The following is an 18,823-nucleotide window of genomic DNA, read 5'->3' on the forward strand; positions in this document are numbered from 1 at the left end:
TCCTGCAGCCTCTAACAGGTTTTTCTCCAGTATTGTCCTATATTCAGCTCTATCCATCTTCCCATCACCTCTGAGCAGCTTGCCTGCCCCTGCTGAAGAAAAGCCTCCCCACAGCAGGATGCTGTCACCACCATGTGTGATGGTGGGGATGGTGTTTTCAGGGTGATGTGCAGTGTTAGTTTTCTGCCACACATAGAATTTTGCTTTTTAGCCTAAAAAATTTCTCCTTTGGTCTCATCTGACCAGAGCCCCTTCCTCCACTTACTCGCTGTGTCCCCTACATGGGACTTCTTATGGCTTTCACAAATGTCTTTCTTCTTGTCGCTCTTCCATAAAGGGCAGATTTGTGGAGTATATGGCTAATAGCCGTCCCGTGGACAGATTCTCCCCCCTGAGCTGTCTATCTGCAGCTCCTCCAGTGACCATAGACCCCTTGGCTTCTTCTCTCATTAGTACTCCCTTGCTTGGGATGGCAATTTAGGTGGACAGCCATGTCTTGGGAGGTTTGCAGTTGTGCCATACTTCTATTTTTGGATGATGGATTGATGCTCCGTGAGATGTTTAGAGCTTGGGATATTTTTTATAACCTAACCCTGCTTTACTCTTCTCCATGGCTTTATCCCTGACCTGTCTGGTGGGCTCCTTGATTTTCTGCTTTATCCCTGACCCGTCTGGTGGGCTCCTTGGTTTTCATGATGCTGTTTGATCCCTAATGTTCTCACATAAACCTCTGAGGCCTTCACAGAACAGCTGTAGTTATACTGAGAGCAGCAGACTACAGGGGTCTGAATACTTATGCACAGAACAATGTTCAGATTTATGGTTTTACAATATTTAGTACACCTCGTATCATTTCCTTTACACGTCACAGATACTCTTTACTTTGTGTCGGTGTCACGGAAAATCCTAATAAAAATACATTTACGTTTGTTGGTGTAACGTGAAAAATGTGGAAAAGTTCACGGGGTGTGAAGACTTTTTCAAGGCGCTGTGTTTACACTGTACAATCCTCCCTGCTGCTGATCCTGCACACGCTGTATCTTACAGCTCCGTCAGCGGTTGTCACCCGCTGTCACAGCTGCGTAGCTGGGTGACCATGACGGAGCCGGGTGGGTCACCGCACCCATTTTCCGCCCGGTCACCGCACCGCTCGCATACAGGAGGTTTCCCTCTTCCTTCTGTCCCGATTGCCGTGCAGGACTGGTGGCGAGCTGGGTGACTGCGGCCCCCTATGCAAAGCTGCAGTTTCACGGTGACCCCGTTTCTTCACAATGTGACATAATAGAAGTTTTCTGTTTCCTGCAGCAGCTACTGGAAGGGAAACAAGAAGCTGCTCCTGCAGCTGATCGGGGAGCAGGCGGAGACCCCCGTCCACCTGATGCTGCAGAGGGTCTTCATCCAGCCATTTACAAGTCACCTGCAGCAATATTCACTCCTGCTGTCCCGGCTGAACGGAGCATTCTTAAAGGTACAGCACCGTATGTAGAGGCAGGAGCTGAGTTACATCGAATCCTCTACTCCAGTCACATCCAGAGCTGCCAAATCATCTACTCCAGTCACATCCAGAGCTGCCAAATCCTCTACTCCAGTCACATCCAGAGCTGCCAAATCATCTACTCTAGTCACATCCAGAGCTGCCAAATCCTCTACTCCAGTCACATCCAGAGCTGCCAAATCCTCTACTCCAGTCACATCCAGAGCTGCCAAATCATCTACTCTAGTCACATCCAGAGCTGCCAAATCCTCTACTCCAATCACATCCAGAGCTGCCAAATACTCTATTCCGATCACATCCAGAGCTGCCAAATCCTCTACTCCAGTCACATCCAGAGCTGCCAAATCCTCTACTCCAATCACATCCAGAGCTGCCAAATCCTCTACTCCAATCACATCCAGAACTGCCAAATACTCTATTCCCATCACATCCAGAGCTGCCAAATCCTGTACTCCAATCATATCCAGAGCTGCCAAATCATCTACTCCAATCACATCCAGAGCTGCCAAATACTCTATTCCCATCACATCCAGAGCTGCCAAATCCTCTACTCCAATCACATCCAGAGCTGCCAAATCCTCTACTCCAATCACATCCAGAGCTGCCAAATCCTCTACTCCAATCACATCCAGAGCTGCCAAATCCTCTACTCCAATCACATCCAGAGCTGCCAAATCCTCTACTCCAATCACATCCAGAGCTGCCAAATCCTCTACTCCAATCATATCCAGAGCTGCTAATCATCTACTCCAATCATATCCAGAGCTGCATTCACTATGTATCTAATATGCTGTTCGCTGATACGATGTCTGAGTTACCACATGTCTTATACTCTAGTCACACTCAAAGCTTCAATCACAACTCTGTTTAATGCCCTCTTCTTTCTGAGCTACCAAGACCTAGACTCTGCCTTCTGCCCCCTGAGCAACATTATCCCTTATACTCTAGTCACTCCCAAACCTTACTGCCTGTCTCACAACTGCCTTCTGCTATGACAGAATTGCATGATATAGGATTATGTTTGCAGCTTTGGATGTCACCAGAGGAGGGGATGTAATGTAACGCAGACACAATATTGGGCAGCGAGCCGACGTGAGCGGCTTGTAGTCTGGTCATCAACAGGAAATCAGCAGAATTGTGAATGCTGCTCTGGGTGTGACTGTAGAAGTCACCAGAGAGACTGAGCCAGAAAGGAGCAGCAGAGCTGTGATTCCTGCAGCATGACACATCACAGGAAATGATTTATGACTGCAGCTCTGGATGTGACTGGAGTATAAAGCGTGATGTCACTCAGCAGTGTATGCAGATTAGTAGCAGTTTATGCCTTCAGGGGGTTTCCCGCTGCAGTTTATGCCTTCTGGGGGGGTTTCCCGCTGCAGTTTATGCCTTCTGGGGGGGTTTCCCGCTGCAGTTTATGCCTTCTGGGGGGTTTCTGCTGCAGTTTATGCCTTCGGGGGGTTTCCCGCTGCAGTTTATGCCTTCTGGGGAGGTTTCTGCTGCAGTTTATGCCTTCTGGGGGGGTTTCCTACTGCAGTTTATGCCTTCTGGGGGGGTTTCCTACTGCAGTTTATGCCTTCTGGGGGGGTTTCCCGCTGCAGTTTATGCCTTCTGGGGGGGTTTCCCGCTGCGGTGTATGCCTTCTGGGGGGGTTTCCCGCTGCAGTTTATGCCTTCTGGGGGGGTTTCCCGCTGCAGTTTATGCCTTCTGGGGGGTTTCTGCTGCAGTTTATGCCTTCTGGGGGGTTTCTGCTGCAGTTTATGCCTTCTGGGGGAGTTTCCTGCTGCAGTTTATGCCTTCTGGGGGGTTTCCCGCTGCAGTTTATGCCTTCTGGGGGGTTTCCCGCTGCAGTTTATGCCTTCTGGGGGGTTTCCCGCTGCAGTTTATGCCTTCTGGGGGGTTTCCCGCTGCAGTTTATGCCTTCTGGGGGGTTTCCGCTGCAGTTTATGCCTTCTGGGGGGGTTTCCTGCTGCAGTTTATGCCTTCTGGGGGGGTTTCCCGCTGCAGTTTATGCCTTCTGGGGAGGTTTCTGCTGCAGTTTATGCCTTCTGGGGGAGTTTCCCGCTGCAGTTTATGCCTTCTGGGGGGGTTTCCCGCTGCAGTTTATGCCTTCTGGGGGGGTTGCCCGCTGCAGTTTATGCCTTCTGGGGGGGTTTCTGCTGCAGTTTATGCCTTCTGGGGGAGTTTCCTGCTACAGTTTATGCCTTCTGGGGGGGTTTCCCGCTGCAGTTTATGCCTTCTGGGGGGGGTTTCCCACTGCAGTTTATGCCTTCTGGGGGGGGTTCCCGCTGCAGTTTATGCCTTCTGGGGGGGTTTCCCACTGCAGTTTATGCCTTCTGGGGGGTTTCCCACTGCAGTTTATGCCTTCTGGGGGGGTTTCCCACTGCAGTTTATGCCTTCTGGGGGGGTTTCCCGCTGCAGTTTATGCCTTCTGGGGGGGTTTCCCGCTGCAGTTTATGCCTTCTGGGGGGGTTTCCCGCTGCAGTTTATGCCTTCTGGGGGGGTTTCTGCTGCAGTTTATGCCTTCTGGGGGGGTTTCCCGCTGCAGTTTATGCCTTCTGGGGGGGTTTCCCGCTGCAGTTTATGCCTTCTGGGGGGGTTTCCCGCTGCAGTTTATGCCTTCTGGGGGGGTTTCTGCTGCAGTTTATGCCTTCGGGGGAGTTTCCTGCTGCAGTTTATGCCTTCTGGGGGAGTTTCCTGTTGCAGTTTATGCCTTCTGGGGGGTTTCCGCTGCGGTGTATGCCTTCTGGGGGGGTTTCCCGCTGCAGTTTATGCCTTCTGGGGGGGTTTCCCGCTGCAGTTTATGCCTTCTGGGGGGTTTCCGCTGCAGTTTATGCCTTCTGGGGAGGTTTCTGCTGCAGTTGATGCCTTCTGGGGGGGTTTCCGCTGCAGTTTATGCCTTCTGGGGGGGTTTCCCGCTGCAGTTTATGCCTTCTGGGGGGTTTTCGCTGCAGTTTATGCCTTCTGGGGAGGTTTCTGCTGCAGTTTATGCCTTCTGGGGGAGTTTCTTGCTGCAGTTTATGTCTTCTGGGCGGGGTTTCTGCTGCAGTTTATGCCTTCTGGGGGGTTGCCCGCAGCAGTTTATGCCTTCTGGGGGATTTCTGCTGTAGTTTATGCCTTTTGGGGGGTTTCCCGCTGCAGTTTATGCCTTTTGGGGGGTTTCCCGCTGCAGTTTATGCCTTCTGGGGGGGTTTCCCGCTGCAGTTTATGCCTTCTGGGGGGTTTCCGCTGCAGTTTATGCCTTCTGGGGAGGTTTCTGCTGCAGTTGATGCCTTCTGGGGGGGTTTCCGCTGCAGTTTATGCCTTCTGGGGGGGTTTCCCGCTGCAGTTTATGCCTTCTGGGGGGTTTTCGCTGCAGTTTATGCCTTCTGGGGAGGTTTCTGCTGCAGTTTATGCCTTCTGGGGGAGTTTCTTGCTGCAGTTTATGTCTTCTGGGCGGGGTTTCTGCTGCAGTTTATGCCTTCTGGGGGGTTGCCCGCAGCAGTTTATGCCTTCTGGGGGATTTCTGCTGTAGTTTATGCCTTTTGGGGGGTTTCCCGCTGCAGTTTATGCCTTTTGGGGGGTTTCCCGCTGCAGTTTATGCCTTCTGGGGGGATTTCCCGCTGCAGTTTATGCCTTCTGGGGGGCTTTCCGCTGCAGTTTATGCCTTCGGGGGGGGTTTCCGCTACAGCTTATGCATTCTGGGGGGTTTCGTGCTGCAGTTTATACCTTCTGGGGGGGTTTCCCGCTGCAGTTTATGCCTTCTGGGGGGGGTTCACGCTGCAGTTTATGCCTTCTGGGGGGGTTTGCCGCTGCAGTTTATGCCTTCTGGGGGGTTTCCCGCTGCAGTTTATGCCTTCTGGGGGGTTTCCCGCTGCAGTTTATCACATTGTCAGTGTTGGGGATGACCCTTTATCAGGCAGGAAACAAAAAGGGAAGAGAGAAAGCCACAGCGAGCGTCCGGATGATGGGACTTCTCCTTATTAATGACTGGCAGGGAGCGATGACCCCGGAGCTGCTGCCAATGGTGGAGGATGCGGACACAGATTGTAATGCTGATATAAGGTCACTAATAAACCTGCACAGTCCCAAACCCTGAAACACAGAACCAAAGTCCCATCAGTACCAGGGAATGCAGAAATACTGTACAGGGACCAGGACCGGGGAGAAGAGGACAGCTCCCCCTGCAGGGTACTCCTAGTGCAGCATGAGACCTGTCAGGTGACCACACACGGGCTGTACCGGCCTCTTATTATCTGCTCTCTCCCATACAGGACACGACTCTCATAGACTCCATCGCTGCATTTGGGAGATTACAGACATTTATCCGACAAGCGCTGGACGAGGCCGTGCAGACCAAAATGTTATGGAGCTCGGTGTCCAGCAAACTGGTGGTAGGTGGCGGAGCAGCCAGCCGGTAAACTATGTGTGTACTCTGAATGTGGTGTACGGTATGTGTGTACGGTATGTGTGTGGTGTACAGTGTGTACGGTATGTGTGTACTCTGTATGTGGTGTACGGTATGTGTGTACGGTATGTGTGTGGTGTACAGTGTGTACGGTATGTGTGTACTCTGTATGTGGTGTACGGTATGTGTGTACGGTATGTGTGTACGGTATGTGTGTGGTGTACAGTGTGTACGGTATGTGAGTACTCTGTATGTGGTGTACGGTATGTGTGTACGGTATGTGTGTGGTGTACAGTGTGTACGGTATGTGTGTACTCTGTATGTGGTGTACGGTATGTGTGTACGGTATGTGTGTACGGTATGTGTGTGGTGTACAGTGTGTACGGTATGTGTGTACTCTGTATGTGGTGTACGGTATGTGTGTACGGTATGTGTGTACGGTATGTGTGTGGTGTACAGTGTGTACGGTATGTGTGTACTCTGTATGTGGTGTACGGTATGTGTGTACGGTATGTGTGTGGTGTACAGTGTGTACGGTATGTGTGTACTCTGTATGTGGTGTACAGTGTGTACTCTGTATGTGTGTACGGTATGTGTGTACGGTATGTGTGTACGGTATGTGTGTGGTGTACAGTGTGTACGGTATGTGTGTACTCTGTATGTGGTGTACAGTGTGTACTCTGTATGTGTGTACGGTATGTGTGTACGGTATGTGTGTACTCTGTGTATCTGTTGTAGGGATCCCTCCGTCTAGTAGGCATTAGGCAGCGTTCACACAGGCAATGCAGTTTTTGGTCCAAACACGTGCAGTTTTATTGCTTTCCACAGGTTGCACAGCACCAAAACAGTCATAGACAAAAATCCCGGCCTTGTCAAGGTCCTAACTAAATAGCACAGACCCCGACTACTCATACACAGCTGAGCTAGTCCCAGCCCGGTCACTCCTACAGCTGCTGTCCATAGCAATCACTGATACTTGCAGTTCTCTGCACACGGCCGGTGCAGACTCTCCTCAGAGAGGGATTCTGGCCTGTGTCCCTCTCTTCAGCCCAAGACACATCCAGTCTGCTCTGCTCCCTACAACTGACTGACTAAGGAGAACAGCTAGCCTGGTTATATGCAGAGCTAGCCAGGTGAAAATAATTAGAGCCTGTAGAGCTAGGATTTAACCATAACCTACCTGACGATGCTACACTGTATACAGTGTGTGCACTGTGTGTATACGGTGTGTGCACTGTGTGTATACGGTGTGTGCACTGTGTGTATACGGTGTGTGCACTGTGTGTATACGGTGTGTGCACTGTGTGTATACGTTGTGTGCACTGTGTGTATACGGTGTGTGCACTGTGTGTATACGGTGTGTGCACTGTGTGTATATGTTGTGTGCACTGTGTGTATACGTTGTGGGCACTGTGTGTATACGGTGTGTGCACTGTGTGTATACATTGTGTGCACTGTGTGTATGTGGTGTGTATACGGTGTGCGCACTGTGTGTATACGGTGTGTGCACTGTGTGTATACGGTGTGCGCACTGTGTGTATACGGTGTGCGCACTGTGTGTATACGGTGTGCGCACTGTGTGTATACGGTGTGCGCACTGTGTGTATACGGTGTGTGCACTGTGTGTATACGGTGTGTGCACTGTGTGTGTATACGGTGTGTGTATACGGTGTGTGTATACTGTGTTTGCACTGTGTGTATATTCTGTATACGGTGTGTGTATACGGTGTGTGCACTGTGTGTATACGGTGTGTGTATACGGTGTGTGTATACGGTGTGTGTATACTGTGTTTGCACTGTGTGTATATTCTGTATACGGTGTGTGTATACGGTGTGTGCACTGTGTGTATACGGTGTGTGTATACGGTGTGTGCACTGTGTGTATGTGGTGTGTATACGGTGTGTGTATACGGTGTGTGCACTGTGTGTATACGGTGTGTGCACTGTGTGTATGTGGTGTGTGTATATGTTGTGTGCACTGTGTGTATACGGTGTGTGCACTGTGTGTATATTCTGTATACGGTGTGTGTATACGGTGTGTGCACTGTGTGTATACGGTGTGTGCACTGTGTGTATGTGGTGTGTATACGGTGTGTGTATACGGTGTGTGCACTGTGTGTATACGGTGTGTGCACTGTGTGTATGTGGTGTGTATACGGTGTGTGTATACGGTGTGTGCACTGTGTGTATGTGGTGTGTATACGGTGTGTGTATACGGTGTGTGCACTGTGTGTATGTGGTGTGTATACGGTGTGTGTATACGGTGTGTGCACTGTGTGTATACGGTGTGTGCACTGTGTGTATACGGTGTATGTATACGGTGTGTGTATACAGTGTATGTGCACTGTGTCTATACTCTTCGCCCCTTGTGTCGCTCCGCAGGTCGCTCTCTGCACTCCTGACCGCCGGCTACAAGAAGACAGTAAGCAGGTTCCGGTGACGGTGATGCCCGGCAGATACGACCGAGTCCTGCTCTTCAATGATCTGCTGGTTCTCCTGCAGGTAGCGCCACTGAGCGAGCACAAATACTGAAGAGCAGAAGGGTAACGATGTCCTGAGCTTCTGACTCTCCGGCTCCAGATCTCTCCATCCTCTGCTGCTGAGACCACCATCACCTCGTAGACCATCATCTCGGCCATCTCATACATACGTGTGACTTGCAGCTATTTAGCAGATGATTGGTTCTGCAGATTCTCCTCGTGTCTCTGCATCGTTACTGTTTTTGCTCCTAAAAATATACATTTTAATTTTTATTATTTTGTAAATCCTCTCGATCAGACTCGAGCACGTCTCCACCGACATCTGATCCCAGGTCTCTTCTGCACGTTCCCATAGTTGGTGTATACTGGTCGCCTCACTTGGGTATGGATACAGCTTTTTCTTCACCTCTACCCACAAGTGTTGGATTGGGGTTGAGTTCTGGGGACTGTGGGGGTCAATCCAGCTCCTCTACTTCTTTGTCATTGAACCATTTCTTCGCCAATCTCTACGTATGCTTCGGGTCGTTGTCCTGCTGGAACACTGTAGTCCTTTTCATAGTTCTCGAGGGTATGAAGTGAGACCACCATCAATCCTGGTCAAGTAGCCAATGCCTTTGGCTGTGAGACAATCCCACATCATCAGGCTTCCTCCACCGGACTTCACAGCTCCTTCACTTTCTCGATCCGTTAGCCCCTTTTCTCTTGTTTCTTCCAGACCCATTTGCCCCATCAGAGCCGTCTCATCGCCCCAAATCACCCGTCTCCAATCTTCTACCGTTCACTTTTCATTCTTTTTTGCAAACTCGAGCCGACGCTACTTATGACAATGTTGAAGTCCAGGCTTCTTCGCCTATTTTCGGGCCACCATTCCAGACCTGTGAAACGCGCGTCGCTCGGTGCTCACATGGACGTCTGTGATCTCACTATTACGAAGCTTACGAGCCTCCTCCACTGCCGTGTTTGTCGCCCAGAACTGATAGACCTTGTGATGAGACGACTTGTTGACCCCGATATTTTGCACCCGGACGTCCACCTCTTGGCTTCTGAATGGATGGACGGACTTCATTCCCTATTCTTCCATCTTTTCATGGCGCTCACATGATGCAGTTTGGCAATTTTCTTGGCCGATAGACCGCTACGGATGGGCTGGATGATGTGCTCTGGCTTTTCTTGGGAAATCTTCTTGGCGCCTCCTCGATTCACACCGGTGACCTCTCGCTTGGGAATCAACCTAATAACACACTGAGCTATTTGGGAATGTGGGAAGAGGTTGTGACTTGGCGTTTATAGGAACCACCAGGAGCAAAACAGTAACAATGTAACGACATGACGAGAATCTGCAGAACTAATCATCTGCTAAACAGTCACATTTATGTATGAGATAGAGAAGATGATGGTCGTCTCACGCTCAGCAGTAGTGGATGGAGAGATCTGGAGCCTGAAGGTCAGAACATTGTGACCCTTCCGCTCGTCACTGTATATATGGCCGTATATTATAATGTTTAGCCCCTGTTGTCACATCGTATCCTGCAGCCGGTGACTACCGATAGCGTCAGTGCCGCATCCCGCCCGGATCAGATAAATATGGATGTCGGGACGATCTAACAAGAGGGAATTACACATCAGTCTGTGCACAGTGCAGGAGTCAGGTGACACAGTATGGAGGACCCGTCACTCGCCAGCAATGTGTCACTTATTACCTGGTGTGAACGCCGCCGTTCTCCTGAATCCGGCGCTGTGTTTCTTTTCTTCCTGCTCCTCTCCGTTCCTGAGATTCGGCCTCCTCTTTCCTCGATATAAATCTGGTGGTCACATACAAACGGGCGTGATCCACAAGAACACGCCCACAGAGGAGCGTGAGGACCACGCCCCCTTGGTTAACAACATGAGATTTATATAAAATCAAGAGAGGGCCTTATCTCAGGAACGGAGAGGATCAGGAAGAAAAGTAACACCGCGCCGGATTCAGGAGAACAGCGGCGTTTACTCCAGGTATGAAGATGGCACAGGTATGAGAGGAGAGGGGTCCTTGATGAAGCCCCCTGAAGATTTTATCTGCTGTGTCGCTCCTATACAAACTGGGGGGGGCGCAGCCCACCGGAGAATCCACCGTTTCTCCGCTAGGCCAGTCTGAGCAGCTCCTGTACAGGCTGGGGAGCAGGGCCCACCAGAGGATCCACCGATTCTCTGCTAGGCCAGTCTCAGCAGCTCCTGTACAGGCTGGGGAGCAGGGCCCACCGGGGGATCCACCGATTCTCCGATAGGCCAGTCCGAGCCTGGCTATAACTAAGGCTGACTGGTGGCGCTGCCCTTTAAAAACAAGGCGCCACCTACTTGGCTGTACCCGGAATATAACACATAATAGTAAATCTGGCACAAATCACATGACGGCCGCTGAGGATTCTGGGTAAACACTTTTTTGTCTTTCCAGGGGAATGAACCTCATATCTGTGACCTGCAGACCGTCTGGGTGGACACCACAGTGAAGCAAAAATCAGATCCGAACAGGTAACGATTCTTAAAGGGACAGTACAGCTGCAGAAGGGCTCCTCTCACAACCTATCGCTCGCTGTTATCAGCCATTTCCGAGTCCGTCAGTCATCTTTGCAGTTGGGGCTTTACGTTCGGCCGTCTTCTAGTCATTATGTGTCTGTGCTGTCACATTGTGATGGGACTGACGCTCTCTCTCTGTTTCAGCCACGTCTTACGCATTGTGACGCCCGAAGAGGAGCTTTTCCTTTCGGCGAGGGAGCAGCCGCATCAGGTGACGCAGCGTCATGGGAACCTCGGCCCCCTCCTCATTACTCCCTGTGTCAGGGTCTCTGCCTGCTTCCAGTGTAGAGCAACAGCGCCTCCCGTCTGTTGGAATGTTACATTGTATCCAGAACTAAACTCAGAACTCCAGACTGATACATTGTAACAAACCATCAGCGCAGGGGAGAGGTTTGTCCTGTGAATTCGGATTTGTCTTCTCATCTATTCACATTTGTTACCATTTTATGACCGTTGCTTGCTGTCAGTGAATGGAGCCTTCATCATAGCTGGTCCTGCTCACAGCTGAGGTTTGTCGCTGTGTGTCAGTGGAGGTAACAGCTATTAACCAGCGGTCAGCACGCTGGACTGGTGTCCATTCACTGACTGCAATATGATTTCTAGCAGATGTTAGAGCCCTGTTCTCACTGGACGCCGCAGCTTTCCGGTCTGTGCTGTGGATGGAGCTTTATTCCTCTTAAAGGGGCAGCACGTAGTTTGGATGTTCCCTCGATCGTGTATCTCGTGGGTGTCCCGGTGATTGGACCCAGTGGATGGGAACGTGTCCCGCTCCTCCTGGTGCAGCCCCTTTAAGAGAGCGCTTGCGATTAGCGACCGGTCCCCTAACTGCTCCGTCCGCTCCTGCCCCAGGTGCTGTGGTCCTGGAAGGTGAAGCAGCTGATCCGGCAGAGTCTGGAGGGGGTCCGCGACTTCCCTCTATGGGGGAGAACAGGAGAAGCTGACGAGCCCCCGACGTCCCGGCTGTGTAGATACACGTACAGGAGCGAGGGCCGCTACAAGAACGCCGCCTACGAGGGAGACATGTCCTGGGGGAAGCCACACGGCAAGTGAGTGACCGGAGCGGGAGAGACCCCCGAAATCACAGAGCAAGATGGCTGACAACTAACATGGCCGCCAGTGCTGCTCCTGACTGGTTGTCACCCAGACTGCCGGCTCCAGCTCCAGAAGGAGGGAGATCGGCTGACAACCCGGGGGAGCAGCAATGGCGGCCACAGTGCTTGTCACTGTACGCCGAAATGTCAGAGACCATAGGTTATCTGGGAATCTCTGAAATAAAACAATTATAAAATGTTCTCCCCTCCCCCCACACAGGGGAACGATAAAGTGGCCGGACGGGCGCAACCACGTAGGAGATTTCAACTTCGGACAAGAAGACGGGTGAGATACTGCAAAATACGAGACATCCACAGTGCCCCCATAATAACAGCAACCTCCACAGTGCCCCCATAGCAACATCGACCTCCACAGTGCCTCCATAGCAACAGTGACCTCCACAGTGTCCCCATAGCAACAGCGACATCCACAGTGCTCCCATAATAACAGTGATATCCACAGTGCTCCCATAATAACAGTGACATCCACAGTGCCCCCATAATAACAGTGACATCCACAGTGCTCCCATAATAACAGTGATATCCACAGTGCCCCCATAATAACAGTGACATCCACAGTGCTCCCATAATAACAGCGACATCCACAGTGCTCCCATAATAACAGTGACATCCACAGTGCCCCATAATAACAGTGACATCCACAGTGCTCCCATAGCAACAGCGATATCCACAGTGCCCCCATAATAACAGTGATATCCACAGTGCCCCCATAGCAACAGCAACTTCCACAGTGCCCCCATAGCAACAGTGACCTCCACAGTGCCCCATAGCAAAAGTGACCTCCACAGTGCTCCCATAGCAACAGCAACCTACACAGTGCCCCCATAGCAACAGCGACCTCCACAGTGCCCCCATAGCAACAGCGACCTCCACAGTGCCCCCATAGCAACAGCGACATCCACAGTGCCCCAATAGCAACAGCGACGTCCACAGTACCCCCATAGCAACAGCGACATTCACAGTTCCCCCATAGCAACAGTGACGTTCACAGTTCCCCATAGCAACAGCGACGTCCACAGTTCCCCCCATAGCAACAGTGACGTCCACAGTTCCTCCCATAGCAACAGCGAAGTCCACAGTGCCCCCATAATAGCAGTGAGATCTGTGACTGAGCTCTGAGCTCCTCTCCCCTTTCTCTTCTCTCCTCTTCATTTTCTCTCTGTACTCTGTGTACTGTGTCTCTGTGACTGAGCTCTGAGCTCCTCTCCCCTTTCTCTTCTCTCCTCGTCATGTTTTCTCTGTACTCTGCGTACTGTGTCTCTGTGACTGAGCTCTGAGCTCCTCTCCCCTTTCTCTTCTCTCCTCATCATTCTCTCTCTGTACTGTGTCTCTGTGACTGAGCTCTGAGCTCCTCTCCCCTTTCTCTTCTCTCCTCGTCATGTTCTCTCTGTACTCTGTGTACTGTGTCTCTGTGACTGAGCTCCTCTCCGATTTTTCTTCTCTCCTCGTCATGTTCTCTCTGTACTCTGTGTACTGTGTCTCTGTGACTGAGCTCTGAGCTCCTCTCCCCTTTCTCTTCTCTCCTCATCATTCTCTCTCTGTACTGTGTCTCTGTGACTGAGCTCTGAGCTCCTCTCCCCTTTCTCTTCTCTGCTCTTCATTCTCTCTCTGTACCCTGTGTACTGTGTCTCTGTGACTGAGCTCCTCTCCTATTTTTCTTCTCTCCTCTTCATTCTCTCTCTGTACTCTGTGTACTGTGTCTCTGTGACTGAGCTCTGAGCTCCTCTCCCCTTTCTCTTCTCTCCTCATCATTCTCTCTCTGTACTCTGTGTACTGTGTCTGTGACTGAGCTCTGAGCTCCTCTCCCCTTTCTCTTCTCTCCTCATCATTCTCTCTCTGTACTCTGTGTACTGTGTCTGTGACTGAGCTCTGAGCTCCTCTCCCCTTTCTCTTCTCTGCTCTTCATTCTCTCTCTGTACTCTGTGTACTGTGTCTCTGTGACTGAGCTCTGAGCTCCTCTCCCCTTTCTCTTCTCTCCTCTTCATTCTCTCTCTGTACTCTGTGTACTGTGTCTCTGTGACTGAGCTCCTCTCCCCTTTCTCTTCTCTCCTCTTCATTCTCTCTCTGTACTCTGTGTACTGTGTCTCTGTGACTGAGCTCCTCTCCCCTTTCTCTTCTCTCCTCTTCATTCTCTCTCTGTACTCTGTGTACTGTGTCTCTGTGACTGAGCTCTGAGCTCCTCTCCCCTTTCTCTTCTCTTCTCGTCATTCTCTCTCTGTACTCTGTGTACTGTGTCTGTGACTGAGCTCTGAGCTCCTCTCCCCTTTCTCTTCTCTCCTCATCATTCTCTCTCTGTACTCTGTGTACTGTGTCTGTGACTGAGCTCTGAGCTCCTCTCCCCTTTCTCTTCTCTGCTCTTCATTCTCTTTCTGTACTCTGTGTACTGTGTCTGTGACTGAGCTCTGAGCTCCTCTCCCCTTTCTCTTCTCTGCTCTTCATTCTCTCTCTGTACTCTGTGTACTGTGTCTCTGTGACTGAGCTCTGAGATCCTCTCCCCTTTCTCTTCTCCCCTTGTCAGGTTCTCTCTGTACTCTATATACTGTGTCTCCGTGACTGATCTCTGAGCTCCTCTCCCCTTTCTCTTCTCTCCTCTTCATTCTCTCTCTGTACTCTGTGTACTGTGTCTGTGACTGAGCTCTGAGCTCCTCTCCCCTTTCTCTTCTCTGCTCTTCATTCTCTCTCTGTACTCTGCGTACTGTGTCTCTGTGACTGAGCTCTGAGCTCCTCTCCCTTTTCTCTTCTCTGCTCTTCATTCTCTCTCTGTACTCTGTGTACTGTGTCTCTGAGACTGAGCTCTGAGCTCCTCTCCCCTTTCTCTTCTCTCCTCGTCATGTTCTCTCTGTACTCTCTGAACTGTGTCTCTGTGACTGAGCTCTGAGTTTCTCTCTTCTGACTTTTCTCCTCTGTTATGATTGCCATTCACAGTCACACGGGTAAAGTACAAACCAAGGAGACAAATATCTGAACCTGACAGGTCCCTGCTCAGACTAGGTACAGCCCTTCTCTGACCCTGGTCTGTCCCTGCCTGACCGCGGAGGGTGGCACCCTAAGATGACGTAATGATGCCCCCACTCAATGGCGGCTTACCCTGAATGTCCTTAGCAGCTCCGAGGATCACTAGAGTCGCATTTCCCTAAGAAGTAAAGGAATCACACAGAAAACTACTGCAACTAATACAAACTACAGCAAAGTGAATGAATCCAACAAAGTATATCAACAGCAGGAAACACCATTAGGGGAAAGTATTTAAAGCTGCACCTGAAAGGTGATAGGACAGACAAACAGAGTAAATGAAAATCACCTTTGTTAAGCTAGACAGACTGCAGCCAGAATAGCAGAACCCAAACACCCAGAGAAGAGGTGTCTGCTGTGTTTCAGCAGAAAGAGAAGCCAACCACAGAACACAAACTCAAGGGATCGAATCCAGGAGCATGACACTCACCTCGTTCACTATCTGAATACTGTGTACTATGTCTCCCTCATTGCGCTCTGAGCTCCTCTCCTCTCCTCACACACACTCTCTGTATTCTGCGCTCTGATCTCCTATCTCTTCTCTCCTCACTATCTGTGTACTGTGTCTCTATGACTGTGCTCTGAGCTCCTCACTCACTATGTCTCTATGACTGTGCTCTGAGCTCCTCACTCACTATGTCTCTATGACTGTGCTCTGAGCTCCTCACTCACTATGTCTCTATGACTGTGCTCTGAGCTCCTCTCTTCTCTCCTCATTTCTGCTTAGACTTTTATAGTGACTATAAGTCAGCAACTTCTTACTGTCTTACCTGTAGCATGGAACGTGATTTGCCCAAGTTGAATTGAGAATTCTTTGGATCCACAAAGAAGATGAATTTCAAAAAAATTGCACCAAATATGATTCACCAAAGCTCTGCATTCCCCCAATGACATGGAGGGGCTCCTGGCGTTCTTGCCTTTTCGGGGTCCTACATCATCCTGTGTCTAAGTAATAGAAGCTCATTATATGTTATAATCTCTGACACAGATCTTCCGATTGTCTCACAGGTTTGGAATATGTCTGATCCCAGACTCCTCCAGCGACCGATATGACTGTTATAAATGTCACTGGAGGAATGGCGCCATGTACGGATATGGAATCTGTGAGTAAGTAAAACCAAAATGTGGAGTGTCACCAAATGGGGGATGATAATGAAGGCACCAAGTAGCGGATGGGGCCCTTGGTAAGGGATGGTGATGGAGCCCCAGGTGGAGGAGAGTGATGGAGCCCCAGGTGGGGGATAGTGATGGGGGTCCCAGGTGGAGGAGGATTATGGGGCCCCAGGTGGAGGAGGATGATGGGGCACCAGGTGGAGGAGGGTGATGGGGGTCCCAGGTGGGGGATAGTGATGGGGGTCCCAGGTGGGGGATAGTTATGGGGGTCCCAGGTGGGGGATAGTGATGGGGGTCCGAGGCATGCGATAGTGATGGGGGTCACAGGTGAGGGGTAGTGATGGGACCCAGGTTGGAGACAGTGATGGGGGTCACACGTGGAGGATATTGACGGCGTCCCAGGTGGCGGATAGTGATGGAATCACAGGTGGGGGATAGTGATGGTGGTCCAAGGCAGGGGATAGTGATGGGGTCACAGATGGGGGATAGTGATGGGGCCCAGCTAGCCTCTTGTGCTCTTCACATCTTGTTTCACCACATAATGAAGAGTTTGCTCCTACTAATAAGTTTTCTGTATCGATTCTTCTCCATATTCTGTTGTCAGTGAATGGAATCTTTCTTTTATTCGTCCAGAGCTTGAGTTTGATCAGATACTTCTCACAGCTGAGGGTTTGTTCTTGGGTCACTACTAGGCTCCTGAGGTGCAATCTGCCCGGGGGCCACCTCTGCATGGAGACTGAGCGTGCTCCGTATGGTGCGGGTGCATCACGCGCCTCGTCTGTATTTTCCAGGTACGCAGATGAGTCCGTGTATAAAGGTTATTTTAAGAATAACCTGCGGCACGGATTTGGCGTCTTAGAGAACCGGACGTCCTCCACGACCTCCTGGATGTACACCGGAAACTGGGAGAAGGACAAGAGGTCGGGATACGGAGTCTGGGAGACTTCAGACAAGTAAGTGACCACCTGGGCAGGAGGAGCATTATGTCTATCAATACAGTAAAATGTTTTCATCCTGAGCCTCCTGATTCACCAAGAAAATATTAGAACTGAGAAGGCTGAGAGGCCGAGTAGTGGAGGATGCACCAGCAGGGGGCGCTGGGACCCTCCCAGACAGTGTCTGAAGATAACAATGTATTGCTGTAGACCAAAGGAAAGCAATTGCTGCACTCTCCTGGTATCAGACGACCGACACAGAAGCTCCTGGAAAATTTTAATTATTTTTTTTTATTCTAGAAACCGAGAGCGGTTATAAAAATGAGCAGAATAATGACTGCAGCTCTGGAGGTGACTTGAGCGCACAGTGCGAAATGACATTACTGTTCTGTTTCTACAGCAGCGAGAGATATATCGGGATGTGGCAGGAGAACCAGAGACACGGCCTGGGGATCGTCCTTCTAAACACTGGCGCCTGCTATCAAGGGGGCTTCATCCACAATAAACTGGTGGTATGTACTCTGAGTCTAATGTGACCACACCCCACCCACAGCACATGATCCCTGCCCTGCTACTTCTCTATACAGGGAGCTCCCCCTAGTGGTGGCTGCAGACAGAATCTTATCATGTATCTCTGTATACAGGGAGCTCCCCCTAGTGGTGGCTGCAGACAGGATCTTATCATGTATCTCTGTATACAGGGAGCTCCCACTAGTGGTGGCTGCAGATAGGATCTTATCATGTATCTCTGTATACAGGGAGCTCCCCCTAGTGGTGGCTGCAGACAGATACTTATCATGTATCTCTGTATACAGGGAGCTCTCCCTAGTGGTGGCTGCAGATAGGATCTTATCATGTATCTCTGTATACAGGGAGCTCCCCCTAGTGGTGGCTGCAGATAGGATCTTATCATGTATCTCTGTATACAGGGAGCTCCCCCTAGTGGTGGCTGTATACAGAATCTTATCATTTATCTCTGCATACAGGGAGGTCCCCCTAGTGGTGGCTGCAGACAGGATCTTATCATGTATCTCTGTATACACGGAGCTCCCCCTAGTGGTGGCTACAGACAGATACTTATCATGTATCTCTGTATACAGGGAGCTCCCCCTAGTGGTGGCTGCAGACATAATCTTATCATGTATCTTTGTATACAGGGAGCTTCCCCTAGTGGTGGCTGCAGACAGGATCTTATCATGTATCTCTGTATACAGGGAGCTCCCCCTAGTGGTGGCTGCAGACAGGATCTTATCATGTATCTCTGTATACAGGGAGCTCCCCCTAGTGGTGGCTGCAGACAGGATCTTATCATGTATCTCTGTATACAGGGAGCTCCCCCTAGTGGTGGCTGCAGACAGGATCTTATCATCTATCTCTGTATACAGGGAGCTCCCCCTAGTGGTGGCTGCAGACAGGATCTTATCATGTATCTCTCTATACAGGGAGCTCCCCCTAGTGGTGGCTGCAGACAGGATCTTATCATGTATCTCTGTATACAGGGAGCTCCCCCTAGTGGTGGCTGCAGACAGGATCTTATCACGTATCTCTGTATACAGGGAGCTCCCCCTAGTGGTGGCTGCAGACAGGATCTTATCATCTATCTCTGTATACAGGGAGCTCCCCCTAGTGGTGGCTGCAGACAGAATCTTATCATGTATCTCTGTATACAGGGAGCTCCCCCTAGTGGTGTCTGCAGACAGGATCTTATCATGTATCTCTGTATACAGGGAGCTCCCCCT

At 50.7% G+C, this 18,823-nt stretch overlaps 1 protein-coding gene across 4 annotated transcripts in view; it reads left to right on the top strand.

The window, feature by feature from the left end:
- Positions 1 to 18,823, top strand: part of ALS2CL (ALS2 C-terminal like) — a 212,116-nt gene that overhangs the window by 118,536 nt on the left and 74,757 nt on the right. For 3 of the 4 annotated variants that reach the window (XM_073677157.1, XM_073677160.1, XM_073677158.1), the window contains exons 6-15: positions 1,306 to 1,468; positions 5,746 to 5,865; positions 8,262 to 8,381; positions 10,791 to 10,867; positions 11,057 to 11,123; positions 11,762 to 11,958; positions 12,224 to 12,289; positions 16,045 to 16,143; positions 16,941 to 17,102; positions 17,485 to 17,596. In XM_073677157.1, the coding sequence (XP_073533258.1) occupies positions 1,306 to 1,468; positions 5,746 to 5,865; positions 8,262 to 8,381; positions 10,791 to 10,867; positions 11,057 to 11,123; positions 11,762 to 11,958; positions 12,224 to 12,289; positions 16,045 to 16,143; positions 16,941 to 17,102; positions 17,485 to 17,596 (1,183 nt within the window). The remainder of the gene's footprint in view (positions 1 to 1,305; positions 1,469 to 5,745; positions 5,866 to 8,261; positions 8,382 to 10,790; positions 10,868 to 11,056; positions 11,124 to 11,761; positions 11,959 to 12,223; positions 12,290 to 16,044; positions 16,144 to 16,940; positions 17,103 to 17,484; positions 17,597 to 18,823) is intronic. The other variant, XM_073677159.1, reaches the window with a different exon arrangement.

Source organism: Phyllobates terribilis, unplaced genomic scaffold (assembly GCF_046119375.1).
Source record: "Phyllobates terribilis strain yellow unplaced genomic scaffold, ASM4611937v1 Scaffold_4__5_contigs__length_816908805, whole genome shotgun sequence".
NCBI classification, from domain to species: Eukaryota; Metazoa; Chordata; class Amphibia; order Anura; family Dendrobatidae; genus Phyllobates; species Phyllobates terribilis.